This window comes from Bombyx mori, chromosome 18 (genome assembly GCF_030269925.1).
Source record: "Bombyx mori chromosome 18, ASM3026992v2".
Lineage (NCBI taxonomy): Eukaryota > Metazoa > Arthropoda > Insecta > Lepidoptera > Bombycidae > Bombyx > Bombyx mori.
Window position 1 is genome coordinate 6,914,250 of NC_085124.1, and position 13,534 is coordinate 6,927,783.

The 13,534-nt window shown below is 34.9% G+C and overlaps 1 protein-coding gene across 15 annotated transcripts in view; it reads left to right on the forward strand.

Moving 5' to 3' along the window:
• The window catches only part of LOC101744992 (apoptosis-stimulating of p53 protein 1), a 270,821-nt gene that overhangs the window by 232,177 nt on the left and 25,110 nt on the right, over positions 1-13,534 (forward strand). For all 15 annotated transcript variants that reach the window (XM_062673667.1, XM_062673661.1, XM_062673664.1 and 12 more), the window contains one exon: positions 4,942-5,068. In XM_062673667.1, coding sequence (XP_062529651.1) covers positions 4,942-5,068 — 127 coding nt within the window. The remainder of the gene's footprint in view (positions 1-4,941; positions 5,069-13,534) is intronic.

Below are 13,534 nucleotides of genomic sequence, written 5' to 3' on the forward strand. Positions count from 1 at the left end.
GTACATTGGGCTTTGATGCGCATTTATGGCATTTTATTGGCATATTCTGATATTTTAACATAAAGATATGACTGTAGTTTGATTAACATGATTAATAGGTATGTCTCTCTTTATCAAAACTGTTATATATTCACTTTTATTTACTATTTCGATACTCTTCTGGGGGTCTGCTGGCAAAGATATCCTAAAAAAATAAGTAACGCCTCCGTACTATTTTTTATGTAACTAACAATTTTTTTTTATCTTTATTTTAGTGACTTCATCGATCTCTGACGATGTCGCCCCATTTTTAACAGAGAATACCTATGTAAATAAATATCAACTGATAATTGTTATTTATATGAGTCAGTAATAAAATAAATTCAAATAAATTAACAAATAATTTGTTTATATTAAAAGTTTTAGGGCTCTATTGTTTTTTTGTTTTTTTTTTTTTTATTATGATTGAAGAATTACTGGTGGCCCGGAGGCCTTTCCAGTTTCACCAGGACAGGCTTTATTGTTTTATGACGTAATCCTATGTACGTAGCAAATAAAACTGAAATCAAAGCTTAGCAGCTGAATCGAAACTCCAGTAAAACACATCCATTGGTCCGTTTGCTTAGCTCTTAGTAAACAAGAAACAGCTGGGCGCAGTGTGCAGATCGAGTTTGCAAATAAATCCATTCCGTTTCGCAATTATCGAACCTCAACTGGATCTAAAACGTAAAAGGATAAAATTAATTCTTTTTCCGAATGTGTAATACGATACTGAGATTCTGTTATAACCCAATACGTTTTTCACTTACTCTTAACTCAAAATAATGTTTTAAAATACTCACGAACATTGTTTTTTTCACCATATTAATTTTGTAATAAACCTGACTGTCATATTTAATACTTGCATACGCTTGCACACGTTGTTACTGCAAATATAAAACGCGAAATAAGGCTCAGAGAATATCAGAGTTGAGTGTAAATTTAAGAATGACGTTATTTCATTTTAATATATCGGTCGCTCTAGAGGTGAGATGTGGTGGTAGGCAACGGCTTGGGCTCTGATATTGACGACAAGCATGCACGATGGTAAGGGCTTATCATATAGTGGTTCGTACGTAGGTGGTACGTACAATAAGTTTCCAGGATTTTATGGAACTAGTAGTATATTAGTATACTAGCTTTTGCCCGCGACTCCGTCCGCGTGAAATAGTTACTTTGGCATAACGCTAAATTTTACCCCCACTTCATTTACGTAGAAAGAGACAATATTTTTGAATTATAGAATATTAAGGAGCTATTTAAACCCCTATTTTAAAACATTCTTTACGTTACTCCACTTCTATTGGTCTCACCGTGATATAGCCTATAGCCTTCCTCAATAAATGGGTTATCTAACACTGAAAGAATGTTTCAAATCGGACCAGTAGTTCCTGAGATTAGCGCGTTCAAACAAAGAAACTCTTCAGCTTTATAATATTAGTATAGATTTATACAGTAGTATATTTGTACTACCGTAGATGAAAAGATGATTTCACGGCCCACCACTACATGAATGTCGTTGCTTGCTTTAAGAGTCCTTAAATCGGTAATTACCTAATACCAAAGATAGTTAGTTCGCCAGCAACAAAGTTGATAGTATGTCGTCAACTAATTGATAACAACAGTACTTATTACCGACTCGAATTTCATAAAGATGTTTTATCATAATAATAAATTTTCCGCTAAATGACAATTGGACTTTCTTGGAAGTTGATCAGTCAAAGATGTCTGAGTGCCCAGCAACTGTCACTCACGAATATTATAATATTTACGATGTAATTATAATCTGTAATTATAATCTTTCTCCAGTCTCGTAACGAATAACTTAAACTAAACATTAATTTTATTTTATAATAGCGACCCGCCCTCGCTTCGCTTCGGAAACATTAAAACACACATGAAATCAAAAAAATAAAATAAAAAAAGTAGCCTATGTTCATCAGGGACAATGTCGGCTTCTAATGGAAAAAGAATTTTTCAAATCGGTCCAGTAGTTTCGGAGCCTATTCGAAACAAACAAACAAACAAATCTTTCCTCTTTATAATATTAGTATAGATATAGATTTCAGTAGAAAGGACCCTCACTTTAAATTTATACGAAATATGAAGGAAAATTTTCTATAACAGACTAATAAAGATTCCGAAGGCAACTGAAAAATTCCTATTGGATACTTCATTTTGAATACTTTGAAGTTTCATTCCGGATCCTTCGTTTTCTTTAATTAAATTCATAGTATATTCTACCTTCGATACTATAATAGAAAATTTACGACACTCAATTTATTTTACCGAGAATTTTTCGCACGGTTTTTTTTCCCATTTTTTTGTCACCGTTGAAATTACTTTTTAGGTTTCTTCGATATCAAATAATTAAATAAAAACGTTGGGTATTAACGTTCAAAGGAACCATATCATTAACCAGTGTTATCTTTTTAAATTGAATGTTAAATACATTTACAGTTTCATTTTATTTAAAGTTTTTTTTTTTATAACGACAAAGGCCGATACATGAGTAAAGGGAAAGGTGTAAATTTTTAAAGGGGTTTCGGCTAAACAACCCTTGGGGAACACAAAAGAAATGTTTTAATGAATTAAAGCCGACGAGACTAAATGAAATGAAATATCATCGTACAAAACCAAGGGCTTTATTGTTAACTGTGTGTAAATTACTTTTGTTAAAGCTCCGTATTATTTCTTAATTTAAGTACAGCTTTTACTTAATGACTTTTCTCTGATTGATTTCCAATCAAAACCAAATGCTTATTTACTTTGTGTTTTCAGAATAAGTCGACATTATTAAATTTGTTTATTAAAGTCGAAATTGCGTATAAATTTTCATATCGAGAGATAAGCGGCTGTAGTACTGAGTATTCATTTTGGATACGGCTTACGTAAATAAATGCGTTAAGAAGAAATAAAAGTAGGGAGACGCAAAAAGTCAATTTAAATGAGATTATCTTTTGAAAGTAAGGCGGATCTTTATTGATAATTTAACCTAAATAGGAAGTTGCTGTTTCAGATTACGTGGGGAATCCGATATTGGGGATAATAGCATTATATTTTACTGTATTTAATGACCATTATGCTAAAAATTAAATTATCAAAAATGTTTTTTTTTTTTTTTTTTTTTTTTTTTTTTATTGCTTACATGAGTGGACGAGCTCACAGCCCACCTGGTGTTAAGTGGTTACTGGAGCCCATAGACATCTACAACGTAAATGCGCCACCCACCTTGAGATATTAGTTCTAAGGTCTCAATTATAGTTACAACGGCTGCCCCACCCTTCAAACCGAAACGCATTACTGCTTCACGGCAGAAATAGGCAGGGCGGTGGTACCTACCCGTGCGGACTCACAAGAGGTCCTACCACCAGTAATTACTTACGCAAATTATAATTTTGCGGGTTTCATTTTTATTACACGATGTTATTCCTTCACCGTGGAAATCAATCGTGAACATTTGTTGAGTACGTATTTCATTAGAAAAATTGGTACCCGCCTGCGGGATTCGAACACCGATGCATCGCTCAACACGAATGCACCGGACGTCTTATCCGTTAGGCCACGACGACTTCAAGAGCTAAGAGCTGCTAACAGTTTCAATGCTCTAGCTGACTTCCCTGAACTGGACATTTTCAACTATTAGGAGTATTAGGAGTAGTATTAGGAGAACATTAGTCAGTCGATGGTTGAATGCAAATATTTAATTAATTATTTTCTATTTACTACGTTTTTCTGTTTTTTTATCACTCATAATTCGAGTTTTGCTTTTTTTTTAAAGAAACAAAATCCGCCAAACACAGCTAAAATTAAATTGTGCTTGTTTAATAAATCTTCCGAGTTCGGCCGTGGCGTTAGCTTAATGCGATATTTATTGCGGCGAAAATAGAAATAAACTCTTCTCACGCAGTAAATAGGCCTATAAAAATAAATAAAATTACAAATCCTGAGTGCCGTGAAGTTTGTTTTAAAGATGTTGTTCTGACTGTACGAGGTCTGTTAAGTTTTTATAATCAACACGTGATCATGAGTTTTGTCAACAGAATCAGGTAAGGTTTTTACCTGATTCTGTTGTTTTTACCTGATTATTTTATAAGCTATTACATGAAGTAGAAAGAAAAATGGAAAAGTTAACGATTTTTCACAGCTTTACTTAAAGTAAATTTTGGGCGATGTATTCCTTGCTTGTAGATGCAAGGTGGAATTAAATTGGATAGCACACCATAATATTGGCGATATACTTGTCTTCTTTTGATATTAATTACTGTAGCATGACATAAGACTGCATATGTGATACGATTAAAAGATCTCGATTTAGAGATCTCATTTCAGTTACCATTAATCGTTGTATTTGTATCCGTACTAACGTTATTACGGTATTAGGTTACAAATTATGTAGTTGAAAAGGCAAGCATAAAGAAGAAAAGAGGTTTTGTTTAATTTTGTTGAAGATGACTTTAAACTACATGTAGGTGGTTCTGTAGTGATGGTAGACCGCGCTCCCCCGACCGCTCCGGGGGAAGGTGAGGCGCGGCACCATCAAGGCGGGCTCTCGGCCCATCGACAGAGGAAACCGGTGGTTGTGTCGCTGGCGGCCGCCGGTCCGGCTCTGGGGGACAGCGGGATGGATGTAACATGTTCTGTATCAACCCTGTCCCGCCGTCTCAGTGGCCCCGACTGGGCTCCTGGCCTGGTCCGGGGTCGGGTGCCGACTGTGAGCGGCAGGAGTTTTTAGTGAGATTCTATTCCCACATAACCCACTCGCTGCGCGAGTGGGTGGGGATCCGGCGATTTCCTACTGTATAAAAAAAAGGTGGTTCTGTAGCCGGTCGACATCTCAAGTTATTAGCCGTGACCCAACCGGAGACGTGGAATCGATATCTAAAAAAACCAAATTTACTAAACTTAAAATTCTCACAACAGGTGGCCTTGGAGGGTGAGCGCCTACGGCGGCTACGAGAACGCGTAGAAGCTCAAGAGCAGAAGCTACGACGTCTACGAGCATTGCGCGGACAGCTCGACAGAAACAAACAAGCTAACATAGCTCTTAGTGAGTGCAAATTATTTACATTACACTCTCACGTTCTAACTTAATTTGTGAAGTGCAAACTTACTTAGTGCTGTGATTGGAAGCTCTATAAAAAGAACAAGATAAAATAGACAAAACTAACAAATCATAAAATATAGCTTGCGCGAGAATGAGATAGCATATTTTCGAAGATTTCACTTCTACCCCATGTGACTTACAAACACTTTGTTTTTAATTATCTTGCAAGATCATCGCCTATTAATGGTAAGCAGTTGTCAGAGGTTACAAAACAACACAAAGTCAATATCTCGTTCCGTTTAATGCAACGGGTGTCAGTTTTAAGCCTTATTTAAATTGAGGTTTCTCCTAGAACGAGTATGACCTCTTTTTTACTGCGCAAGGCAGGTAGACTAGACGAGACGAGAGAGCTCACAGCTGACTTAATGTTAACTTTTTATCGGAGTCCATAAGCATGACAGCGTGCTGGCTGCTTCCTTTTTTATGCGGCAGTAAGGTTTTCTTGAGTTCTGTTTCTCGACATCGGGAAAGAATACATCTTTTTGGAAGAGTCACGGGGTTGATTGAAGTCTTTTATAAGCTCACTTATCCGATCCTAATACATGGCAAAGATCAGGCCCAAAAATAGCATATTGTTACCGTTTCACATTCGGAAACGATTCTCTCGCACCATGTTTCTCATTAATCTTATGGAACTATTCAATTACTATTCTATTACAAATATTAATACTTAATTAGTATTGTATCAGTACGGTTCTGTCGGTTGTAAGGTTCTGTCGCACGGTCGTGATCTGATGAGAATCATAATTAACTATGTCTGTACGAACCTTTAGAATGCACGTTAATTGAAATCACACAACTTGAGGCGATTAATCATCGTGAAACATCTGGCATACCTGAAGGTATGTTATTACAGTACAGCTCAAACTATCTGCACTATTCGCCAACCCGTATTTTGCGGTCAAATCGCGTTAAAATCAGCAACACGATTTCTGTCGTAATTATAGGCTCATAGGTTTGATTTTCAGTAAACTGTTTATTAAATATAAAATTGACTACTTAATTGTTATTTAGTAAAAATCGTAAAATTTTTGGTATCCGTTAAACAGCGATGTGTTTTGATTAGAAGGTATACAATACAAAGACTTCAAACAGCAACATTTTGTATGCTTGTTTCCTGTTCCTATTGTCATTTTCCTAATAATCACTTATACATTATAACTATCTAATTAGAGTACGAATGTTTTAAGTGACGATCAAAATATTATTTTCAGTAAACTATATGTATTGTTTACAATATAGACGAAACTAGCTTTCCATTTTAATTTAATTTCATTAATTATTGATGAAAAGCAAATATCGGTTTGGATGATTACATTTATCTGAAGAAGTAAAAATAACGTCGGAAACGCAGATAGATATAAATGACTTCATAAGTCCCGAGCAAATAGGCAATTCTGTTTTTTTATTGCTCTTGTAGGCAGAGGAACATACGGCCCACCTTATGGTGAGTGGTGACCGTCGCCCATGGACTTCAACATTGTCAGTCGCAGAGCCAAGTTGCTGCCTACCGAAAACTCACTGACTCACCGACTCACTCAGCATTAATTATGTATAAGCACAATTTAACAACACGGCATATAGTTTTGATTTACCATGAGCATATTATTCTAAGAAAGAATATAAAACTTTAGCGTGATTAAAGTACTTCCATCGCAAACGTACAAGGTTAACATCGGACGTTGTTCCTGGCATGTAATCAATAAACATTCATTTATAATGTAGCTGGAAATTTACTCGATCGATGTGTACTGCGGTTCAATTTTTTCAATCTAAAATTCCGAATTTTGTAAACTTTGGTATGAAACTTAAGATACATAAGTAAGGTTGGATTAAAAGACGTTTTTGAAATCATGATTAATTGCGTATTGAATCATTCATCTGGAAATAATGACGTTCTCTAGGTGTCTTTCTTTCGTTTACAGTAATTCATAAGGGATAGCCTTAGAATTAGAAGCCTTTGAACTGCGTGTAAATATATATCTAGAAATGATTAGTACTCTTTATCCTATATTTGTCCATAAGCAGACAGGGTTCAAATTACTAATGCGGCAGTCTTGTAAGTCAAAGAACAAAGCATACACACGAACGCAAAAGAATATCGTTTAAATTGTTCAGTTATAATAATGCCCAGTAATAATGCCCAGTTATAATAATGCCCATTCAGTTATAATAATATTGCCCATAATACAATAAATTCGATCGACAGACTCGCTTAGCTTCAATATTATTACATATTGTGAACTCTATTAGCTGGTCTATATAAAACATTTTACGATTTATCGATCTCTTTTTTGGATTTATTTCAGTTATTCTGTTTTATATTTTCAAAACATAGAGAGAGAGAGAGAGAGAGAGACAGAGACAGAGAGGCAGAAAATATACCCTAACGTTGTAGAAAATACAAAATTCAGTTTGATCTGTAGAGTTGCTTATAAACCGCATTATTGTCTTATGCAAACATCAATAGTCAATATAGTCTTAATCTAATAGTGAACGTTCGGAGCGTCTAAGGCTCTATCGGAATGACCAGACGGAATATCTTGAATAGCCGTTCATCCATCTCAATTGGCATAAATTTTCATGAGTACTATGTGCCTGGAATTGTATTATAGTGGACGGCTTAATTGTGGAATGTTATCGGAATGAACTCCTGTTAATTACTTCTAAGTGTTTAGTTGTTGAGTTGACAAGTCCAAAATTAAGTTTCATTCATTAAACGGATCATATACTTTTAAAAACCTATCTGACTCACAAACCCGACATAATTTTTTTTTTTTTTTAATAAATTTCAAAAAATTTTTTCTTCGAGTCATATTATTATCATTATGTTTTTTTTTCTTCGATCGAAATTATTGTAACCGATATTTTACTTTTGTTTTAACAAAATATTAAAATGGGAATTTATATTTCGGTTTACCGTCAATTCATGTATTTTTGACATTTTCAAATTAATCCAAACGTAATAAATAATCAGGGGTAATACTGACATGAGAATATAAACGTAGCGATTTGAATAATACATTTTTTGATTAGCACAAAATGTATTTAATATAAAAAAAATCGACGCGCATGCTCTCACGACTCGTGGGTGATCGGTTTCAAATATAAAGTTTTTAAAACAGCAAGTAGTTTTTTAATTTATCAAAGTAAAATGGATATCGCCCACTTTAAAAACATTTACTATCTTATTATGGCCTATTAGCTTTGAGAGTCTTTCTAATTAATATTCCATCTAAGATAAGTCAATTATTGAATCATAAATGCTATTGGTAATGGTAGTGGTTATGTTGTTCAGTATTCTAATTTAAAGAAATAATAAATATATAATAAATTTCTACAACAAAATCGTAATTACGTCGCAAACGTAGACAAGACCTTCTTCTTATTGCTTTTGAGACACGGTAACCAACAATCTATCTATGATTTTAGTGTACAAATCTTAACTAAATATGAAGCATTAATTAGTATAATTTTCTTGAAACACTAAAGATCACCGAATGCCATTCAAATGTCAGCCTAGACGTTCCTCAATGAAGACTCGCTTCGGATTCCGATGTTAATTAAGTGCCACCAGTTTAACTACTATTGGATTCTGGTTTGGATTTTATCAAAGATATTAATTTAATTTTAAGAGAATAATCTTTAGCAAAATAATGAGAATTGCCTACTGCGTATTAAAAAGTAATTACATTTAAGTAACATAACTAATTCACGTAGGTATGTAACATGCTAATTAATATAGAAATATATGAAATTTTAAGATAATAATTATTAAGCGGAATCTACTAAGTGTTCCTAAGACGTTAATCACTATTACTAAAATCGTCGTAGGATGAGCTTGAAAAGCTTTCGATAAAAATACATACCCTTAAAGGCGTAACTTATTAAAGTTCCTTAATTTATATTCGACACATCGCGTTTAATGGGGAAAACAAAGTGATTCCTTGGAACCTGATTTGTTAAACACGAGACCAGGTGTGTTTTAGTGAAGATTTCTAAATAATAATTACTACTTTACATTTTTATGATTGAATTACGATAACGTTATAGTAAATTGGAGTGATTTAACTACATACATACAAGAATCACCTTCGAATTTTAGATTATTTTGTGATCTGTTATTATTGTAATAATCTAGTTTTGGTCACATAAAAATTATAAGTATATATTCTAGAAAATCATTATGGGATGAAAGGAAAAGAAAAAAAGAAGCTACGATTATAAATTTGTGGAAGTATTTTACGTCATTTCGTCTTCATGACTTCATGACGCACTCTAAGGAATAGTAAATAATAGTGTATTAATATATGTATTATAATTCAAGTTAAAATTTATTTTTAAATATTTAATAATAATTATTCACTCCGTTATTTTTGTTTAGTATTTTTTTATATATAAGAGAACTTGGTTGATCATTTAATTTAGAATTTGTTCTTACAAAGTAAAACTTCATCGGAAGAAATCTATAATATAAAATTAATAAAAAAAATAAATCTAAACAAAAATAATAAAAAAATGCTTTATACTATAGAAGTGGGATTTAGAACTCTTGTTTCAAGCAGGCGGCGTCTACGTTGTTGATATCTATGGGGTCCGATAAGCTGGTGAAGTGAACAGCAGGTGGTCTGTGACTTCTTTCACCCTTTTAAGCAAAAAAACGGTGTATTTAACGTTATTGTGGTTTGATTTTTTACTGTCATCAAAGGTAGACTAGTATACGCTATTGCTTTTTAGGAACGATTGACTAAGTAACGAAGCTTTTTATTTATTGGGGTTATATGAAAATGTATTAATTCAAAGTACATCAAGTATAGTTCAAGAGATCAATTTTTTCCGAGATATCGGAAGAGATTTTAAGTCGATTGATTTTTGTGCTTTTCTTTTTCTAGAATATTTCCCTTTAATACTGTAAATTAATAATTAAGTAACAGTTTGATTAATTAATATAGGTACCTACATTAATATAATCATGAAATTCTTCGAATGTTTTGAATTTTTTGTAATGTATATTTTATTGTGTTTTAGTCAAAATTAAGGGCAAGGAAACGGAGCAAAGCTGTAAGCCCAATCGCTTTACGAAGGATACCATAAGATTGTACGATTTGGGGGCTTATATCAAGCTGGGTTTTATCTCACATTCAACCAAATATCCAATTACTTAGAAAAGCTTCTGTGCTCAAATAAGCATTCTTTTAAGATGGCCGTCGTTATAATAACAATAAAGTCAGCATTTCTACTGATAAATGATATTTATGCAGATTTCTTGACTTTTGCAAATCTCTTCAATACATTTGATTTGATAAATAAGAAATTCGTGGTTTTTTTTTTTTTTAAATACGTGTTGTCTAATGTGGGTAGATAGCGTTATTAGATATTTTCAAGGGCTTGATTATTTATACACTTAAGAAGAAACTAAATTGTGTGTAAAGGCTTATCATATAGTGGTTCGTACGTAGAACGTTGCATTTTAAAGGTTCTTAAATACCATTAACGTTAGTATGGTAGACGAGCTCTCAACCCACTTGGTGTAACTAATTTTGTTGTGGTCTAAACACACTGCAGCGTAAAAGAACGCCGTCCGCCTTAAGATCTAGGTTTAAATCTTTGTTATATAATGACGACTTTGCGTTTTTTTGCATCCACGACAAAAAAAAACAGAACGGCAATGCTAGAACACTGGTATGTTAAGCACTAAATAAGTTTTCCCACTGAGTTTCTCGCCGGATCTTCTCAGTGGGTCGCATTTCCGATCCAATGGTAGATTCTGCGAAGCACTGCTCTTTGCTAGGGCCAGTGTTAGTAACACTCCCAGTTTGAGCCCCGTGAGCATACCTACACGTCAAGGAGAAGCTGAGATAGCCTCTCAAGGCTATCAGGATAGGTAGGAAAAAAAAACTAAATAAGTTACTAAGCTTAATTACGAAATTCGTGACTTCGCCAAGATAGAATACATTGTCATCTATTACACAATTTTGTCTTCTTCATGGAAGTCATTCATTAATATTTGTTTGACACTTACAAAGTTGCTACCTTTAAGCACAATGTTTAAGTAATGTAAATTAAGTAATCAAGCGCGTTATTTATCCTACACCCCCAGAAACTTTGAAAACTATTGTGTAATTCGATATATTTTAAATCTTCCGTTAAAATACAAACTATGCTATAATTATTGTTCTTAAATATACACAAAGACGCATTATAGGATGTACCGTTGAGTGTTTAATAGTTTTAATGAAGACGTTACTAGGCTCGGCCCAAAGCAACAAGCGCTCATAAAACAACCTTGCCTAGCCCAAAATATAATTACATGGAGCTACCTCGTAGCAAATTTATGTTTACGCCGTCACGAACTAAGCCCGTCTAGTAATTGACAGAATGAAGTATTTAAGTAGCTAAACTCAGTATTTTCACTTTTTTTTTTATTGAACCTTATTCTAGTTCGGATAAAGTTATTATTTATTTTACAAGTTAGGGACACGTAAGCCCTTGCGTATGCAATTATTGCATTACGCTGCACCAGTTGCCCATGATAATCGCCTTATCGTAGCCGCCGCTGACTACTCCCCGAATCCTGATCATGCAGGAGCCAGTCACCGTCGACGCCCTAGACACGTCCTTACGGATCCATCAGATCCAATAACCTTTGCATTAGACGCCTTCAACTCTAATACTAGAAGCAGGCTTAGGGACCCCGGTAACCGTACTCGTCGAACTCGACAAAGAGTTCGCCGTGCAATCTAACCCATGAATCAGCTCGCTGAGTTTCTCGCCCGATCTTCTCAGCGGGTCGCGATTCCGATCCGGTAGTAGATTCATTCGCGAAGCAGCTGCTCTTGAGCTGTTAGGTCTCCTTCGGAGGCGCTCGGGTAGCTGTTAGCAAATCCCACCCCTCCTGGCTGAGCCTTTGCTCGCCCACCTGTCCTGGTGAAACTGGAAAGGCCTCCGGGCCACCAGTAATCCTTCAATCATAAAAAAAAAACCAGTTGCCCGGAGCCGGTCTTTTGGTAACACATGTACCATCATACGGAATAAACGGTGTCTTTCATTACGGTGTATTAGTTCTTTATTATTGACGTCACAATTGGTAACAGCATCTACGGAAGTGGCCCAAAACTGGTGACCCCGAGAACTTTATATGAAACGAAAATTGTGATTAATAATCACGACACCAGCAGTTCCGGCAACTCAACTAGCATTGTCGCAGACTTCAGCGGACATTATGGCGATTTATTTTATAAGTCGTCGTGGCCTAAAGGATAAGACGTCCGGTGCATTCGTATGTAGCGATGCACCGGTGTTCAAATCCCGCAGGCGGGTACCAATTTTTCTAATGAAATACGTACTTAACAAATGTTTACGATTGACTTCCACGGTGAAGGAATAAACATCGTGTAATAAAAATCAAACCCGCAAAATTATAATTTGCGTAATCACTGGTGGTAGGACCTCTTGTGAGTCCGCACGGGTAGGTACCACCGCCCCGCCTATTTCTGCCGTGAAGCAGTAATGCGTTTCGGTTTGAAGGGTGGGACAGCCGTTGTGACTATACTGAGACCTTAGAACTTATATCTCAAGGTGGGTGGCGCATTTACGTTGTAGATGTCTATGGGCTCCAGTAACCACTTAACACCAGGTGGGTTGTGAGCTCGTCCACCAATCTAAGCAATAAAAAAAATAAAAAAGATCTCACTATCGACACGTATACCAGAATACCCAAAAACAAGGTCCTCTCAATTTTGCTGTTTGTCTACATGTTTGAATAATAAAAAAAACTACTGTCTGGAATCTCATATACAAATATACGGTACATTTTCCGAGGTCACTTCTCCGCCGTACTAATCCGACTCCGAAATAAATTTTCCTCCGTAGTATCGGAGCAGACGCTGTGTCACCTTTCGAGATTCATGGCACGAAGATTAATAAGAGTTCTTTAAATCAACCTGGCTTACCATGTATTACTTTTTTGAATGCATGATATCCACGGATAGCAATAATCATTTCTTACGTCGCCAACTCCAGATAAATTTGACAGCAATTAAAAAACGATATGTCTTCTTCAAAGTCGGTAAACAGTGTATTATTGAGGTGCCAACTATAATTTTTAAAAAGTTTCAACACTCAAAACTTCCTGGATTCACCGAATATGGATAAATAAACAAATAAACTTCTATATTTGTGTAGGTTATTCTGAATGAGGAGATATTAATAGATATGTACACTATGTGTGTGTTTGTATATGTGTATAATAGTTTATTATTCTATTTTTTCTCTTTTCAAAAAGGAATGCATCTACCACAGGACTCTCTACGCGACCCTTGATTGAGAGGTAGAGAATGCCTTAGGCATTAAGTCCGCCACTGTACTTTTATGCATAAAGTTAAGTAAATAAATAAATAAAATATGGAT